This window comes from Aotus nancymaae, unplaced genomic scaffold, assembly GCF_030222135.1.
Source record: "Aotus nancymaae isolate 86718 unplaced genomic scaffold, 86718_ANA_hifiasm-v0.15.2.pri h1tg000016l, whole genome shotgun sequence".
Classification (NCBI taxonomy): Eukaryota; Metazoa; Chordata; class Mammalia; order Primates; family Aotidae; genus Aotus; species Aotus nancymaae.
In genome coordinates this window covers 4,236,529-4,255,667 of record NW_026988428.1, presented here as the reverse complement: position 1 = coordinate 4,255,667, position 19,139 = coordinate 4,236,529, and the positions used below count along the sequence as shown (strand labels likewise).

Below are 19,139 nucleotides of genomic sequence, written 5' to 3'. Positions count from 1 at the left end.
ATGTTCCCTATGTCACCCACTGCTATTACTCACACATCCGGGTAGGGACAGAGAAGGAGCAGCAGTTTCATGTTAGGCCCAATGGCTGAGCCCTGTCGTCAGGCCTTGTTTGAGTGGTGGAAATGAGCATGATTTCCTGTCATTACTCCTTTTAAGATTACAACCCCACATAGTCTTGTTTGTTTTTTGTTTTTGTCTGAGACAGGGTCTCACTCTCTCACCCAGAGTGCAGTGCAGTGGTGTGATCACTGAAGCCTTGAGCCTTGAACTCCTGGGTTCAAGCCATTCTGCATCGGCGTTCCAAAGCACTGGGATTACATTTCTCTCAATAGTCTCTCTCTCTCTCTTTTTTTTTTTGAGATAGAGTCTTGCTGTGTCACCCAGGCTGGAGGGCAGTGACATGATCTCAGCTCACTTTAACCTTTGCCTCCTGGGTTCAAGTGATCCTCCTGCCTCAGCCTCCTGAGTAGATAGGACTATGGGCACATGCCACCACACCCGGCTAATTTTTGTATTTTTAGTAGAGATGGGTTTTCATCATGGTAACCAGGCTGGTCTCAAACTCCTGACCTCAAGCAATCTGCCTGCCTCAGTCTCCCAAAGTGTTGGGATTATAGGCGTGAGCCACTGTTGCTGGTCTCTCTCAATAGTCTTTAAAAAAAGAAGATTATTTCTGTATCCTATATCTTTGGAGGATATCAAAGATATATCCTTGATATCTTTTTCTTGGTGTGTGTTTTTTTTCTTTTCTCTTTTTTAATACACGACATTGTGCTCTAGATTTTATTCTGTTTCCTAATTTTTTTTCCTGCTGAATATTATGTTGTTAGAATCTAGCCAAGTTCCTGTATGTAAATCTAATTCATTAATTCTGCCTGCTGAATTATATTCCAGATATCCATACAGGCCTGGGGATGAGCACCTGCTTTGCCCTACCTCTCTAATTGCACAAATAATTCTGCAATGGATATCCTTATACATGTCCTTTTATAGACTTGCGCAAGAGTTTTCTGGGATCTGTGCCCAGGAGTGGAATTACTGCGTTCTGGGAGACACACATACTTAGTTTCAGTAACTACTCTCCCTGTGTTAATTTATTCATCTAAAACTTACTGAATACCTACCATATGCTAGGCATTGTTCTAGGTGCTAGGGACACAGGAGTGGACAACAGACAAAAACTACATTCTCATGCTGACTTCCATGGCAGGGGGATGCTAAACAAATCAAAACTGAATCGTGTCAGATGGTGATAAGTGCTATGGAGAAAAGAAAAAGCCAAAAGGGGATAGAGAGAGCAGGGGCTGGGCTGCTGAGAGGACAGTGCAACAAAGACTTGAAGGAGTTTGGAGAGTGAAGCTTATTTGGTGGAAGGGCATTCCAGCTGGGGGATCAGCAAGTGCAGAGACCCTGAAGTGTTGACAATTTGGAATTTAAGTAGTCAAAACTATATTTGACTGAAAAGGTCAAGTGTGCCTTGATAACTGATCAAAATACATTTGACCTTTTCAGTTAGACATTTACTATATTTACTTTTAATTGACTGTTATACACACACACCCTTGGTTTCTTCAAATATTTAACCAATCTTGGTTTTTAAATAAAATCTAGGCTGGGCACAGTGGCTCACACCTGCAATCCCAGCACTTTGAGAGGCCAAGGCAGGTGGATCACCTGAGGTCAGTAGTTCAAGACCAGCCTGGCTAACATGGGAAAATCTGGTTTCTACTAAAAATATAAAAATTAGCTGGATGTGGTGGTGCATGCCTGTAATCCCAGTTACTTGGGAGGGTGAGGCAGGAGAATAGTTTGAAGCTGGGAGGCGGAAGTTGCATTGAGCCAAGATCATGCCACTGCACACTAGCTTGGGTGACAAAGCAAGACTCCGTCTCAAAAAAAAATCTAATTGGGTATATGGATATTGAGTAATACCCTACTTTTCCACTAAACAGAACCCAACTAATTTAGACACTCAACTAGATTATTTTGATGGTGGCCATTTTTAAAGAAAAGGACCCACAAGACCAGGCAATAAACTCCTATTAGGGACTTGTTTAAAAATGAAACAGGCCAGGCATGGTGGATCATGCCTGTAATCCTAGCACTTTAGGAGGCCCAGGTGGGTGGATCACCTGAGGTTAGGAGTTTGAGACCAGCTTGGCCAACATGGTGAAACCCCATCTCTACTAAAAATAGAATAATTAGCCAGATGTGGTGATATGCACCTATAATCTCAACTACTTGGGAGGCTGAGGCAGGAGAATTGCTTGAACCCAGGGGGCAGAGGTTGTAGTGAGCCAAGACCGTACCATTTCCCTCTAGCCTGGGCGACAGAGTGAGACTCCATCTCAATAAATAAATAAATAAGTAAATAAAACAAAGTGAAACAAAATTCCAGAAATACCCTGAGATCATAAAGATTCAGTCTGTGTTCTCTCTGATACCATTTACTCTCTTAATCTGGCTTTTGCAGCAGGAATTTGTGAGCTATGCCAACATCTTGAACTGTCAAAGGACTCAGTTACGGTCAGAACCTTTTAGGGCTGGAAAGGTTAAAGGCACTTTTTTGAAATACAGAGGGCCTTTGTCATTCTTGAGGGCAGTCTCTTGAGGCCTTCTTCTGTTTCCCAGCTCCCCGTTACTGGCATGTTTATACAGGCTCCTGGCTTACACCCTCATCACATGTTTTGTGGACAGGCATGTGCTTCCTGTGCGTATTTTTATTTGGTGACTATTTTTTTTCCTACAAAGAAACACTTATACTAACTTATTTTTTTTTTTGAGATGGAGTCTTGCTCTATTGCCAGGCTGGAGTGCAGTGGTGCAATCTTGGCTCACTGAAACCTCCACCTCCTGGGTTCAAGCTATTCTTCCGCCTCAGCCTCCAGAGTAGCTGGGACCACAGGCACGTGCCACCACGCCTGGCTAATTTTTGTATTTTTTGTAGAGACGGAGTTTCACCATGTTGGCCAGGATGACCTTGATCTCTTGACCTCGTGATCCGCCCACCTCGGCCTCCCAAAGTGCTGGGATTACAGGTGTGAGCCACCATGCCAGGCCATAATAGCTTATTTTTAAAGATGAAGAATAGAGGCCAGGCATGGTGGCTCACGTCTATCATCCCGGCACTTTGGGAAGCCAGATCACTTGAGGTCAGGAGTTCAAGACCATCCTGGCCAATATGGAGAAATGCTGTCTCTACTAAAAATACAAAAATTAGCTGGGCATGGTGGTGTGCACCTGTAGTCCCATCTATTCAAGAGCCTGAGGCGGGCGAATCACTTGAACCTGGGAGGCGGAGGTTGCCGTGAGCTGAGATTACGCCATTCAGCCCAGCCTGGGTGACAGAGTGAAACTCTATCTCAAAGAAAGAAAAAAAAAGAAAAGAAAAGAAAAGAAAAAAAGATGAAGGGTAGAGGTCAACAAAGCCTCATGAGCTAAGTCGACTGAGCTTGAGTTGTTATTAGCCGAGTGGTTTCTTCCCCAGTGGATGGATCTTCAGTGGAACGAATAACTGGATGTCCTGGGGGTAGTCACATGAATAATGTCGAGTTCCTGAATGTTAAGGACCAGTTGCATTCTCTATGAAATTTATGGTACTATACATTTAAGTTTAAGTTTTGTTCAATTTTGGGGGTCACTGATTTGTGTAATTGATGTTTATTATTCTAACAATTGTGGTTTTTTTTTTTTTTTTTTTTTGAGATAGAGTTTCGCTCGTTACCCAGGCTGGAGTGCAATGGCGCGATCTCGGCTCACCGCAACCTCTGCCTCCTGGGTTCAGGCAATTCTCCTGCCTCAGCCTCCTGAGTAGCTGGGATTACAGGCATGCGCCACCATGCCCAGCTAATTTTTTGTATTAGTAGAGACGGGGTTTCACCATGTTGACCAGGATGGTCTCGATTTCTTGACCTCGTGATCCACCCGCCTCGGCCTCCCAAAGTGCTGGGATTACAGGTGTGAGCCACCGCGCCCGGCCACAATTGTGTTTTAATCAAGTGATAGATGTTTTGGTGCAGTTGTCTTTTTCTCAGAAACTTTTAATTTTTTATTTATTTATTTTTTTGAGACAGAGTTTCGCCCTGTCACCCAGGCTGGAGTGCAGTGACACTTTCTTGGCTCACTGCAACCTCTGCCACCTGGGCTCAGGCGATTCTCCTGCCTCAGCCTCCTGAGTAGCTAGGATTACAGGTGCACACCATCAACCCAGTTAATTTTGTATTTTTAGTAGAGATAGGGTTTTGCCATGTTGGCCAGGCTGGTCTCAAACTCCTGACCTCTGATGTTTTGCCCTCCTTGGCCTCCCAAAGTGCTGGGATTACAGGCAGGAGTCACCATACCCAGACATTAGAAACTTAAAAGTTTAAACTAGAACACAGGATTTATAATTGTTGAATTTTTATGGTTATGAATATTTGATGAGATATTTTATAGAAAATATTTAGACTACCTGTTACAATTACATGCCTTTTTAAAGCATGTTACCATTTTTTGAGTACTTGATAAACTGCTTGTATACAGAGAGAAGTATGGTGATTCAGTTCCCCACTCCTCTCTTCAACCCTACCTCCAGCCCTCTATCCTCATTTAATTAATGGTCTGACACAAAAGCAAACTTGAATAACTTTACTTAGGTGTTGGAAATGCTGTTTTTTTCATTAGAATACTTATAGGACATACCTTGATAATGAGAAAATTTTATATGAGTCTTAGAGTGAATATAATATGACCTGTCATGCGTTATGATTTTTAAATTATTATGAGTTTCTTTGTTGAGTATTTTGCCATGCTGATTAAATATGTATTCTAATCTTACTTGGAGATAAATCTAAATCTTTAGTTTTTCAACCATAAGGAAACCATAGAAACCAATTAAATATATATATTTTTTGAGACAGAGTCTTGTTCTTTCGCCCAGGCTGGAGTGCAGTGGTGCCATCTCAGCTCACTCCACCTCCTGGGTTCAACCTCCACCTCCTGGGTTCAAGCGATTCTTCTGCCTCAGTCACCCAAGTAGCTGGGACTATAAGCGTACGTCACCACACCTGGCTGATTTTTGTATTATTAATAGAGACGGGGTTTCACCATACTGGCCAGGCTGGTCTTGAACTCCTGAGCTCATGATCCACCTGCCTTGGCCTCTGGAAGTGCTGGGATTACAGGTATGAGCCACTGTGCCTGGCCAGGAACCAATAATATTTTATATGGATTAATAAAAGCACAGGGTACATAAATTGTGCCACTAAAATTATTATTTTGTTCATTATACTTCAAAACTTAAATTGCCTGTAAAATGAGAGTAAAAGATTCCTGTGTCAACATATTTAAAATATGGCCATATTAATTATTTTGATGATTTTGTTTACAAGTTACAAGAAAAATGTTGGTGAGTATAAATAACTCTATAGCATTATCAGACTTTCTCATGAGATCACTTGTTTTGGGACCTACAGACTTGAACCACAGAAACTGAAATGTAAAGTTTTCATCATTTGACTGTACAACATGTTAACAATCATTTTCTCCATCCAGGTACCGTTTATATTTACACCATTTGCAGAAAACTGATGGTCATAGGTCAGTCTTCCAAGGTATGAAATGTACTGACAAAATATTTTCCCCTCTATTTCCTGTTTTAGTTTTCTTAAGGCTTTCATTACACAGTATATTGAATATTAGACAAGGAATATTTAGAGAATTATATAATATAAACTTTAGTAATTGTATGTATTATATAGCTTTATTATTCTTAGTTTTGCTTTAATAGGGATCATATGTAAAAATATGATAAAATATTAATGAAAAGAAAGGGAATTCCTGAAATTGTTAGGTATTCTCTGTCTCTCAGATAGTCATACTTCTCACACTTGATACTGAACATCCATCTGGTTACTGTATCTTTAGATAGGTGACCATCCATCCTGGCTTGACCAGGAAAGTCCTGGTTTATGCCTGTTGTCCTGTAGTAATTATCAATAGTGCCCACTTTTACTATTAAAAGTGGCCCGGGGCTGGGCGCAGTGGCTCGTGCCTATAATCCCAGCACTTTGGGAGGCCGAGGCCGACAAATCACATGAGGTCGGGCGTTCAAGACCAGCCTGACCAACATGGAGAAACTCTGTCTTTACTAAAAATACAAAAATTAGCTGGGCGTGGTGACACATGCCTGTAATCCCAGCTACTCGGGAGGCTGAGGCAAGAGAATCTCTTGAACCTAAGAAGCAGAGGTTGTGGTGAGCCGAGATCACGCCATTGCACTCCAGCCTGTGCAACAAGAGTGAAACTCAGTTTCAAAAACAAAAAACAAAACAAAACAAAAAGTGGCCTGGTCTGGGCTCAGTGGCTCATTCCTGTAATCCCAGCACTTTGGGAGACCTAGATGGGCAGATCACTTGAGGCCAGGAGTTCGAGACCAGCCTGACCGACATGGCAAAACCCCATCTCTACAAAAAATACAAAAATTAGCTGGACGTGGTGGCTTGTGCCTGTGGTCCCAGCTACTTGGAAGGCTGAAGTGGGAAGATTGCTTGAGCCTGGGAGACAGAGGTTGCAGAGAGCCAAGATAGTGCCACTTTGCACTCTAGCCTGGGTGACAGAGCAAGACTCTGTCTCAAAATTAAATTAAAATTTAAGACAATGAAAAAAAAGGTGTCCTGATTTGGATGATAAACTTTGGTTACCCCTTTTATGTCATGTTACAGAGCTTGGACTTTATTCCGCTTAAAGTGCTTTCACTTTGCTTATGGCCTGCATGTGAATTGGGTGAATGCACACTTAAACTCTAACCCAGCTGCATGACGAAGGCAAGGAGACTTTGTTTTATAACAAGATTCTTACCAGCAGTCACCACTCAGTGTTGGCTTGAGGAAGTTGCTTACACTTCTATTGACTTCCCTATGATGTTGGTAGCATTTTTGTCTGCAGGAGACAGGTGTGAGCCACTGTGAAAAATTAATTTATTCTCTGTATTAATTTTCCAGTTATTGCAATGTAGGCCAAGAAGGGTGAATATACTCCCGTTGAGACCCTGCTTGAGTGGTTGCTGGCATCTAAAACATGACTACTTTATTCTTTATTCTATGCAGAACCTAACCCTGAATATTCTAACACTTAGGAGAGATATGTTTTTTTCTTATTTCCTCAAAGCATAGCCAAGTATCTTAAAATTTGACATTTGAAAAATAACAATGGAAGTCAAGATATTTGCATGCTCAGTGGTTAACATTAATTATGTGTTCTCTCTCTGTTTTGCTTCTCAAATTAAAAAAACTCTATAACAGACAGTGACTTGAACAAGCTCTGTGCCAGCTTTCTGAGTGTGAATTAAATTGAGGGGGGCCTGTCCCATGTCTAATGTAAACTTGGCCTAGAGACTATTGCAACAACGCTACATTCAGCTCCAGATGATTTCCTAAAAAGAATTTGCATACTCCGGTTACACTTGGTGTAACAACAAACACGGCTTCATAGGACCATCATAGTGTGGTCTGCTGCAGTGCTCGCTGCCAAAGCTTTGAAGGGCAGAGATGTCTGTGCCAACATTTCACTGTTAGTGTGTGTGCTTGTTAACGCTGAGAGCATTTTAAAGTGGCAGTCATCTTAAAATAATTTCTTGTTTATAACTTTTCTTATATATAACCTTTGTAAGATATTTTATTTGCTCTCCTCCTCATATACCTTGAGTTTGCCTCTGATAAAATGAGTACAGTTGAGTATTTTGCCATGCTGATTAAATATGTATTCTAATATTATTTGGAGATAAATCTTCAGTTTTTCAACCACAAGGAAACCATGGGAACCAATAATAATTTATACGATTGAATAAAAGCACAGGGTACATAAATTATGCCACAAAAATTACTTTTTGTTCATTATATTTCAAAACTTAAATTGCTTGTAAAATGAGACTAAAATGAGCATAGTTCTTTCTTTATTTTTTTTTTGAGATGGAGTCTTGCTCTGTCTTGCAATCTCAGCTCACTGCAACCTCTGCCTTTTCGGTTCAAGTGATTCTCCTGCCTCAGCCTCCCGAGTAGCTGGGATTACAGGCACCCACCACCACGTCTGGCAATTTTTTGTACTTTTAGTAGAGACAGGGTTTCATCATGTTGGCCATGCTGGTCTCGAACTCCTGACCTCAGGTGATCTGTCCGCCTCAGCCTCCCAGAGTGCTGGGATTACAGGCGTGAGCCACGGCGCCTGGCCCCAAATGAGTATGGTTCTGTGGTGCCGTGCCAGTCTTGTGGGATGGGAATGGGAGGTGAGGGAGGCAATAATTTTGGGATGGTGGGTGGTTGTACATTTGACACCTGAAGATCTGAATGACATTCTTTCAGTTTGTTCAATATAGTATGTTTCAAGGAAATTAATAATTTTCACTGGTAATTCCCAAACCCCCAGCTGGTAAATTGTTTCCTGAGTTGAGGCGAAAAATGAATTTGATGGGTCCATTTAATGGAGACAAGCCCTTGGAGATCCCCCTCCGTGTCTGAGATCCGGGTCCCAGGGATTTGATTACTGTAGTGACTTCAGAGTTCACTATAACTTACGTTATAGCATAAAATGGAGGGAGAAATAGACCTGGGCTCCTCATGTTGTCTAAACTCCCGTTGATATAGGGTCTAGGCATGATGGCTAGCTTTTGTTACTCTTATTAAATCTGTACTATGTGTTCGGTCCTGTGAAGGGCTTATGAGGTGGGCACTAGCATCACCATCATTAACATTGATTGAATGAATGCCTACTGTCATCAAGTATGCTTGCAAGCACTTCCATTTATTATCTCATTTAATCTTCACACCACCACTTTGAGAAAGGTGCTGTTATTTCCTCTATCTTGTATAATAGATAAGGAAGCTGAGGCTGAGAAAAGTTACTTTGCTCAAGGTCACACATCTAGTCAGAGATGTACTGAGACCAGGGCCAATGTGTCACCCTGTACCATTAGAGTAATGCATGTCTACTGACTAAATGGAATCCTGTCATGACCCATTCTATTTTGGTTTATGTACTCAAATGGAGAAGTTGCAGTTGATATTTTCTGATATAACCCTGTCTTCCCAAAGACATCCCGAAGACCAAAACTAACCAGGGCTCTTCCCCAGGTGAGAAACACATAAGCACCAGCATAAGCTTAGGGAATAGAGGGGTCAGAATTCTGAAACCTCTTTCCCTGAAGACATATGACCATTTTGCTTTTGTTTGTGGAATAATTTAGTTTCTTCGGTGGCATTTAAAACTGTGGTATAGTATGCAGCAAACATTAAAGAATACATCTAGAATCCATTCTAAGAAATGATTGATTTCTGTTTCATTTTAGCTATGAAAGTGAAATAGTTTGACAACGTACGTGGCTTGAACAGTTACTGTCAAATTATTTCACATACCATTACATAAACTTCAAAGTCCTGACCTTGAAATTGCTTGTCATTTTCCTTAAATGGTGTAAGCTGATATAAATGAGGCTGCAGCGCCATCCTGTGGCTAAGATGATTAATCGCTGGTATGTTTCCTACTCAACACCTACAATGTACTCTTACTGGGGCCGTATTTTGGTTATGGTAATCATTTGACTTTTCAAATGATATCCCCATGAAGAAAATAGTCCTGATGTATCCTGTTACATTTTTTAATAAATAGAAGCAATTATTTGTAGCTTTTAATGGTAAGGAAAAATACTACAAATTGAGTCATATTTTGAAAATGGCTTTTCCTGTTTAAACTTGAAAGCTAGGTTTTCAGAACCCTAAGTGCTTTATGGTGAGCTTCTCCCCTTTGTCAAGGCTCCTCTCTGTAGTGGAAAGAACACTGCACTTGGGAGTTCAAAGATCTGAATTTCAGCCCCAGCTCTTTTGCTTAGAATGAATTTAGCCTCATGGAGTCAAGCTAGGTTACTTTTAAGATCCCTTCTGGCACAAAAAACTGATTTTCTATAAACAAATCAAATACAGTGTGAACAATTGTTAACTGAAACTATTTTTATTTTGAAATGTGAAATTTCTAATATCAAGAGTCCTGAGGGATTTTAGAAAGATGTGAATTTAAAGGTGAGATTTATACATGGCTTCATGATATACCACTGAACCCAAACCACAACAATCCAAATGCAAAAATAGGAAATAGAGATTGTTAGGGAGCAGCAAATGTGAGAAAAATTCAAGGGTTTTTGGTGGTTGTTAATTTCCTTTCAGTTCACAAAGTGGTCAGATTAGCAAACAACAATAGCCATGACAGCAACAACAAAAACAGCAATGAATCAACCTCAGCAATGTCAACCTCAGGTGACATTGGCCCTGGTCTCAGTACATCTCTGACTAGATGTGTGACCTTGAGCAAAGTAACTTTTCTCAGCCTCAGCTTCCTTATCTATTATACAAGATAGAGGAAATAACAGCACCTTTCTCAAAGTGGTGGTTGATTTAATAGAGGTACAGTGTCCATAGCCAGGGACTGAGAGCGTTCACTGTACTGTGGTCTAGTCATACATCCTGGAAGGACACTGGCAACCTGGGGCAAAGCCACAGAAGGCCAGTTGTGGTGGAGAAGGGCAGTGTGGGTCCGTGAGGGATGGAAGTACTTGGGAATGTTTACCCTGGACAAGGAAGCTGAGGTAGAGGGCGGACTGCATAGGTGTTTTTAGATTCCTGGATGGCTGTAGTTTTTTTTTTTCTTTTTTGAGATGGAGTCTCACTCTGTCACCAGGCTGGAGTGCAGTGGTATGATCTAGGCTCACCGTAACCTCCGCCTCCGGGATCAAGCTATTCTCCTGCCTCAGCCTCCCGAGTAGCTGGGATTACAGGCATGCACCAGCATGCCCAGCTAATTTTTGTAGAGACAGGGTTTCACCATGTTGGTCAGGATGGTCTCTGTCTCCTGACCCTGTGATCCGCCCACCTTGGTCTCCCAAAGTGCTGGGATTATAGGCATGAGCTACTGCACCTGGGTGGATGGCTATAATTTAGAAGTGAATTTTGAATTTCTTTGTGCTGTTCTGGAAAGCATGATGAGGACCAATGCACTGGAGGTTTATCAAGGTGGATTTTATTTTAGATTATAGAAGTATTTTTCTAGCATGTCATGTCCATTGTCTCTTTCTCTGTAATAACACTATTGGGTTGTAAAAAAATACCCATTTTACAGATGAGGAAATTGAGATCTAAAGAGGTAAAATGATCTAGCCACTAGATAATAAAATTGGAACTGAAATCCACGTTTATTTGATTCTAATCTTGGACCATTTCTACTAAGCATTGCAGGCCCCAGGCTGTAAGCCTTTTTCATTTCCTTACCTCCTATACCAGCTAATCTTCATTATGATATACTAGTTCCAACAAATGACAATTGTATCTTTGGAGTTAGTTCCTAAACTACTGTTGACATGATATATATTAATAAAAATAAGCAAAGAGGCGTGTAATAAGACAGGCTGGGTGCAGTGGCTCATGCCTGTAATTCCAGCACTTTGGGAGGCTGAGGCAGGTGGATCACTTGGGGTCAGGAGTTCAAGACCAGCTTGGCCAACATGGTGAAACCCTTTCTCTTTAATACAAAAATTAGCCGGATATGGTGGTGCCCACCTGTAGTTCCAGCTACTTGGGAGGCTGAGGCACAATCATGGCTTACTGCAAGAATAACTTGAACCCAGGAGGCGGAGGTTGCAGTAAGCCATGATTGTGCCATTGCACTCCATGTTTGGAAGACATTCTAAAGGACATTTTAGAATGTCTTCCAAAATGGTTTATTTGAGATTTTGATTTCTTTTAATTATCTTTTACTTTTTAAATGCTTGTTTTTTCTTGACACTTTGTTTATGGTATTTTTGGTTTAAGTAATCAATAACTTGTGCTCACAACTTAGAATTTGATTATATTTAATACAGCCATCATTATTAGCTTAAAATGAAAACAAATCCAATGATGCCCTTTGCTTTGCAGGCCTTAGAGTATCTCCTGTGGGCCAGCATGTGTATGGAGTCCTCGGTCCCGCTTCTGTCGCTCAGGTACTTGACGTGGCGGGCTACTCTCTACACGGCTGTTTGCCAGTGCTGCTATGATTGCCAAGCCGGGATTCACGGAGAGGTATGCTGCTTTTTAACTCTGAGGAGTCAAGTTTTTTTTTGTTTGTTTTTGTTTTGAGATGGAGTCTCGCCCTGTCTCCCAGGCTGGAGTGCAGTGATGCAATCTTCTCTCACTGTAACCTCTGCCTCCCACGTTCAGTCTTCTCACTGCAACCTCTGCCTCCCACGTTCAAGCATTTCTCCTGCCTCAGCCTCCTGAATAGCTGGGATTACAGGCATGTGCTACCTATGCCTAGCTAATTTTTGTATTTTTAGTAGAGATACGGTTTTGCCATGTTGGCTAGGCTGTTCTCAAACTCCTGACCTCAGGTGATCTGCCAGCCTTGGCCTCCCAAAATGCTAGGATTATAGACGTGAGCCACTATTCCCGAGCCCAGTATTTAAAAATACAGCATATCCAGCATTTTCTTCCTTAGATACCTGCAAGGGGAAAAGCAAAACCCAACCAAAGAATTGAAATGAAGCCAAGACAAAAGTTCAAGGCTTTATTTGCACACATTTGCTTGCCTTTTCCATTCTGTTTCTCTCTTGCCCTCCTTGCTGCTCTGTCCTTTATTCTCTATTCACGTTCACCTTCTTTGCTCCATTTCTGAGTAAGATTTCTAGGATTTTTTAAAATCAAGATTTTTATTTTTAAATGACCATAATTGTATATACTTATGAGGTACAATGTGATGTTTTGTTGAATGTATACATTGTGGAATGATTATATCAAGCTAATTAACATGTTCACCTTCTCACATACCCTTTTCTTGTAGTGAGAACACTTAAAATCTATTCATTAGCATTTTGAAATATGCAGTGCGTTATTGTTTACTATGATCACGATGCTGTGCAATAGATCTCAGAATCTTCTATCTGCTGTCTTTCCATCCTCATTTTGTTCTTGGATTCAAGCCACCTTCCTTCCTGGTTTAGTTTTGTGTTCCTTATCACTTACTACACTCTTGTCTTGCTTTTCTCTGCTAACTACCATTTAATTCTCTCTCTCTCTCTCTCTCTCTCTCTCTCTCTCTCCCCCTCTCTCCTCTCTCTCTCTCTCTTTCGACAGTCTTGCTCTGTTGCCCAGAGCTGGAGTGCAGTGGTGTGATTATGGCTCACTGCATCCTCAGCTTCTGGAGTAGCTGGGACTACAGATGCACACCACTATGCCCAGCTAATTGAATACACCTTTTAACCACCATTTAATGTACTCTGTTTTTTGTTTTTCCTTTTTTCATATCTTTCTGAATTGAAATATAACTTAAATTCAGGCTAGGCATGATGGCTCACCCCTGTAATCCCAGCACTTTCGGAGACTAAGGTGGGTGGATCACCTGAGGTCAGGAGTTTGAGACCAGCCTGGCCAACGTGGCGAAACCCTGTCTCTACTAAATATACAAAAATTAGCCTGGCATGGTGGTGGCAACTTGTAGTGCCAGCTACTCAGGAGGCTGAGGCAGGAAGCCAGGAGGCTGAGGTTACAGTGAGCCGAGATTGCACCATTGCATTCCAGTCTGGGCGACAAGAGTGAAACTCCATCTAAAAAAAAAATATATATATATACACACACACACACACACACACACACACATGCATATATATATATAAACTTCAGAGCTTCTATTGGCCTATAGAGTGCTCCTGTGTAAAGTTTAAAAACGCACCTTCTCTACAGCATATGGTACCTGGCTTGGTCTGTGGATGGGGCCTTGGTGAGAATGAGAAATAAGCACCCCTTCCTTTGGGTCAACACATTCCTGCACAAGGGTACCTGGTTTGGTATGTGGGGTGGAAGCTGGGTTTCTGCTCTAGTCAACCTCTTTGGCTGGAAGTCTTGTGTAGGACTGCCTTCGTGGCTGTGCACGTGCCTGTTCATATCTTGTTAACAACCATGAATAAATAATCTGGCCAATTTACAGTTCCATTTAGTTTTTCCTGCCTGAACTAATTCTGAAGGGTTAGATGCTGGTGGCACATAGGCAGAGGAATAGCCTAATTCGGTCTTCGTGGGATACTTGTGTAGCTCCAGTATTCCAGAAAAACAACTCATCATATGCATATAGTTAACTTTAGTGTACTAGTGGTGGCGTATTTTGTTCTATAGCTATTAAAATTTTTAGGGAATGGAACTTTTATAGAGTTGGGCCATTTGATCCCTATTGGAATTTTTCCTTATTGGAAAATGTAACCCTTCATATATGTTGATACTGTGGTTGGTCTAGAAGCATCTGCATTAAAAATTATAAATGATGAATGAAATATATCAAAGAAATGGTGAAATAAGGGACATGAACTCTTGTTACTGAGCTCTTAATAACTCCTTTGAACTCTTTTGTTATCTCTAGAGGATTATAATAATGGTGATATGATTAAATAAGAAAGCCTCCCTTCTTCCTTCCTTCAGATATTTATTAAATACAGTGTGTTGGGTATTGGAGACACGATAATGAGTAAGATCCTTTCAGGAAGTCACAGTTTGGTGGTCAGTGTCAACCGTTAAGTAGGTAATACAGCATGTCATGATAGGAAGGTTAGGAATTGAGAAGAGCACCTGAGGACGTGTGTGTGTGGTGTGTGTGTGTGCGCACATAAGGACATGCAATGCCAAGAAGCGGTAATCTGTATGGGGAGCTACTGTTTAAGTTATATTTCAGCTTTCCTTACTTTTTAGGCTGGGCGCGGTGGCTTGCACCTGTAATCCCAGCACTTTGGGAGGCTGAGGTGGGTGGATCATGAGATCAGGAGTTCGAGACCAGCCTGGCCAATATGGTGAAACCCCATCTCTACTAGAAAAACAAAAAAACCCACAAAAATTAGCTGGGTGTGGTGGCATGCCCCTGTAGTCCCAGGTACTGGTGAGGCTGAGGCAAATGAATCACTTGAGCCCCGGAGGTGGAGGTTGCCGTGAGCCAAGATCATGACACTGCACTGCAGCCAGGGCAACAAAGCCAGACTCTGTCTCAAAAAGAAAAATGCATAATTCATAAAGTTACCATATCTCACAATTTATTAGAGAGTTTAATGGTTCTTAAAGAAAATGATAGACTGGATAAAAGGAGTCAGCATTAACCTTAGAGCTTAATTCACAGATTAAATCAAATGCCTAGGAGAACAAAACATTGTCTTTATATGTTTTAATCACTATATTCTGACTTATGAATTAAATTTATTTTAATTGTATGTAGGCATTTGCTCGGCGTGCTTTGGGTAAAATTGATGAGTTAAGGCAACTGGAATTAATGAGTTCTTCAAAATCCCAGGAAGAATCGAGAAGATATTTTAGAGAGGCCACAATAAAGGTATAAAAATTTCATGAAATAAAAGAAATTTACCACACTCTACAGCTGATTAAATACTTAATATTAGTAGTTGGGAAGTGCATCTCACTGTTACTTCATGTATAATTCTTTTTGAGGCAGATGGCAGTGATGATCTTCAAAAGAGGAGTGTTTGAATCTAGAAGAAAAAACAAAGCTCTCTTTAGACCCAAGATAAGAATTAACCTAAAGGAAGTACAAACTGTAAGTCTAAACGTGTCTTCTCTCTTTAAAACTCTTTTTGTAGTGTATTTGTATTATGCTTTGGTATCTTTCAAGCCTAGTCACTCATTATTAAATTCTGCTCCTGATTCTCTGCACCAATGGGTAAATAGAGAGAAGAATGTTTTTCCAGTTTGCACATAGCCTCACTTCATCTCTTTCTCAAAGCTTTTGTGTCTTAGCACAATCCCAGTTTTGCAACCCTTAAGGACAAGAGGCTGAAGAGGAGCCTGTGAAAGGTTTCAATGAACAGGCTCTTGCAAATGAATAGACTTCTGAGTGGTTCTGCACAGGCCTTTGTCTTTGACCGCTTAGGGTTAGCTGAGCAGGCGAGCAGGCTTTGAGGCTGCAGAGAAGATGGAGGCACCTTTTCTCAAAAGCCTTAGGTTTCACCCTTGGGAGTGTTCAGGAACTACGTTATCCAGTAGCAACAAACAACCCCCATGCCTCAGGTGGCTTAAAACAACAATTTATTGCCCACTGGAGTCATATGTTATTTTCGTTATCAGGGGCTCTGCCTTTACAAAAGCTGCTTGGGGCCAAGCTGAAGAGCAGCCTTCATTTCAAAAATTGCTGGTCATTTGGCCAGAGGGGATAGCTCTGGAGACCTTGCCTGGGCAGGGATACTCAGCATGGAAGTGACACGAATCTCTTCTTTTCACATGTCATCACCAGTCACACAGCCCCTCCACAAGCATATTTGACAAGCAGTAGTAAAGATTATCACAGGGCAGGGAGTAGGCAAAGTTACGCCTGTGGGACCCTCTGCCCTTTTTCTTCCCCTTGTCTTTTTCTTCTTCTTCTTCCCTTTGCCTTCCTGATTCTCAGTATCCCCCAGGGCCCAGTTCTATATCGTTTTGAAGCTCTCCCTAACTGTTCTAGATAGATGTACACCCTCTACTGTGAGCTTCCCTGTGGGACTGAAAATGAATCTAGGGGAAGGAGATGAGCAGTTTCTTACAGAAGAGGTGGATAAAATCTCAGAACCTGGAAAGGATTTGGGAAGTCACTCGATTCAGTCCTTTTATATTACAGATGGGAAAATACAGCCTGCAGTAGTTAAATGACTGGCTCAGGGTTACAAAGGCAGCTGTGGGCAGAACCAGAACCAGCACCTGCATCTCTAAATCCAGTGCTTGGCCACTACCCTAATCACTGCTACTCTCTTTCCTCATTTCTTCTGTTTCTTTTTTGTTTTGTTTTGTTTTTTTCAGACAGAGTCTTACTCTGTCTCCCAGGCTGGAGTGCAGTGGTGCGATCTTGGCTCACTGCAACCTCTGCCTCCCGGGTTCAAGGGATTCTCCTGCCTCAGCCTCCCAAGTAGCTGAGATTACAGGCATGCGCCACCACGCCCAGCTAAGTTTTGTACTTTTAGTAGAGACAGGGTTTCACTATGTTGGCCAGGTTGGTCTCGAACTCCTGACCTCAGAAGATCCACCCTCCTCGGCCTCCCAGAGTGCCGGGATTACAGGTGTGAACCACTGTGCCTGGCCCTCATTTCTTCTTAATACATGTAGGAGTAATCCTTTTTCTTTCTTTTAAATGAATTATTATATATAAATACAAATAGTTTTTGGACATAGTAACTTTTCCATTACTACTTCGTGTGACAATATTGACTACTAAGCCCACAGGTACATTTTATACATCCCCTTTAAGCTATATCCCTTACTAACCAACAGTATATTGCTTGGCAAGTATATTAAGTTATAGGCAATTCCTTGGCTAAGCTTTTAAGCTGCTGTCTGCATCTGCTATCATTAAGTAGTGATGCTGTATTCTTTGTAAGAGAGCAGGGAACGATGTTTTTTTCCCCACCAGGATTTTTTCTCTGAGCAACCAAATTTAAATATCCAAAGTTGCAAGATTATTGTTACTTAGAATATTTTTAGGACTTATAGTTATCTTGGTAGCAAAACAAAATACATTTTCAAAGAAAAATATTTAAAATTCCAGATAAAATTACATTAAAAACTAATTTGTATCTGATTTCCTTTAAGATAATTGTTGTATGAAAAGTTCTGGTGGTTTTTTTTTTTTTTTTTAAGAAAACATTGTAATTGTTTAGTGATTAGTTGTTTCAGAGACTAGTCACCACATCCTTTTTATAATGTCATCCTATAATACCTTGGCATGTTTTGCAGAATGTCCTGTTTTCTGTGTATGAAATAATTTTGTTATGTTTCTACCAAATAAATTAATTTCGATATGCATTAAACTGATTTTCTAAAACATTTCTGGGTTTGTATGTAAGTTGTTAACTCACAGTAAATCATTCTGACTCTCAAAAGATTCTTTTAAAGGACTACTAATTCAGACTCCTAATGATAGATTATTTAGGAATTTATTCAATAAATATTTTTTAAGTACCTGCTATGTGAACAAGATAGATGAAGATTACATTCTAGTAGAGAATTAATCATAAATAAATAAAATAGTTATAGCTTATGATAAATATTAAGAAAGAAATAATGATAATGGTGAGGATTAAATGAGTTACATTTAATAAAGCCCCTAGAGTGTTCCTGGCAGATAGTAAGTAGGTCCTCAGTAAATATTAACTATCATTGTTTATTATTTATTGTTTTTATATCGTTGTTTATTATTTATTCATTCAACAACCATGTATTGAATGTCTACTGTGGTTTTGAGTATAGTGGAATGTAGAAATGCTAAATTGCAGCCCTGGCTTTTTGAACAGCTTTGGAATAATGGGCAGCATTTGGCTAGACAGGGAGAAAAACATTCCAAGTGAAGGATCAGAGCATGCTTATAGCTTAGAAGTCAGAGTAGGCAAAATTCGTTGGGGGTCAGTGATAAATAGAGCTTGACTAGGAATAGGCATGTGATGTTGGGAAATTAACATAACACATCTCCTAGAGTAGATGTCATGGAGACCATAGTATTTAGAGATGAAACCAGACTGTATGCTTGTACCATTCAGATTCTCATTCATACTGACATTTTAAAATAATAATATAATATGCCCTATGCAGTATATGTGTCATAATTTGTCTAATACGTTATCGTTATTATTTTAGTTCTTTCAAATTTTTTTGCTATTATAGGTATTGATATCATCCACATCTTCAGACATGCTTATTTTTTTTCCTTTCTTTTATTTCCTGTGGATAAAATTCCAGATGTAGGATTATGGAATCAAAGGACATAAACACTTTATTTCTCTTGATATGTATTGCCAAATTGATTTCCAAAATGTGTATTCCTATTTTCTTTTTTTTTGAGACGGAGTTTCGCTCGTTACCCAGGCTGGAGTGCAATGGCGCGATCTCGGCTCACCGCAACCTCCGCCTCCTGGGTTCAGGCAATTCTCCTGCCTCAGCCTCCTGAGTAGCTGGGATTACAGGCACGCGCCACCATGCCCAGCTAATTTTTTGTATTTTTAGTAGAGACGGGGTTTCACCATGTTGAACGGGATGGTCTTGATCTCTTGACCTCGTGATCCACCCGCCTCGGCCTCCCAAAGTGCTGGGATTACAGGCGTGAGCCACCGCGCCCGGCCCGAGTATTCCTATTTTCAA

The 19,139-nt window shown here is 40.8% G+C and overlaps 1 protein-coding gene across 1 annotated transcript in view; it reads left to right on the top strand.

The window, feature by feature from the left end:
- Positions 1-19,139, top strand: part of CFAP54 (cilia and flagella associated protein 54) — a 355,515-nt gene that overhangs the window by 14,351 nt on the left and 322,025 nt on the right. The window contains exons 5-8 of the mRNA XM_064376848.1: positions 5,533-5,591; positions 11,934-12,077; positions 15,244-15,357; positions 15,478-15,579. Coding sequence (XP_064232918.1) covers positions 5,533-5,591; positions 11,934-12,077; positions 15,244-15,357; positions 15,478-15,579 — 419 coding nt within the window. The remainder of the gene's footprint in view (positions 1-5,532; positions 5,592-11,933; positions 12,078-15,243; positions 15,358-15,477; positions 15,580-19,139) is intronic.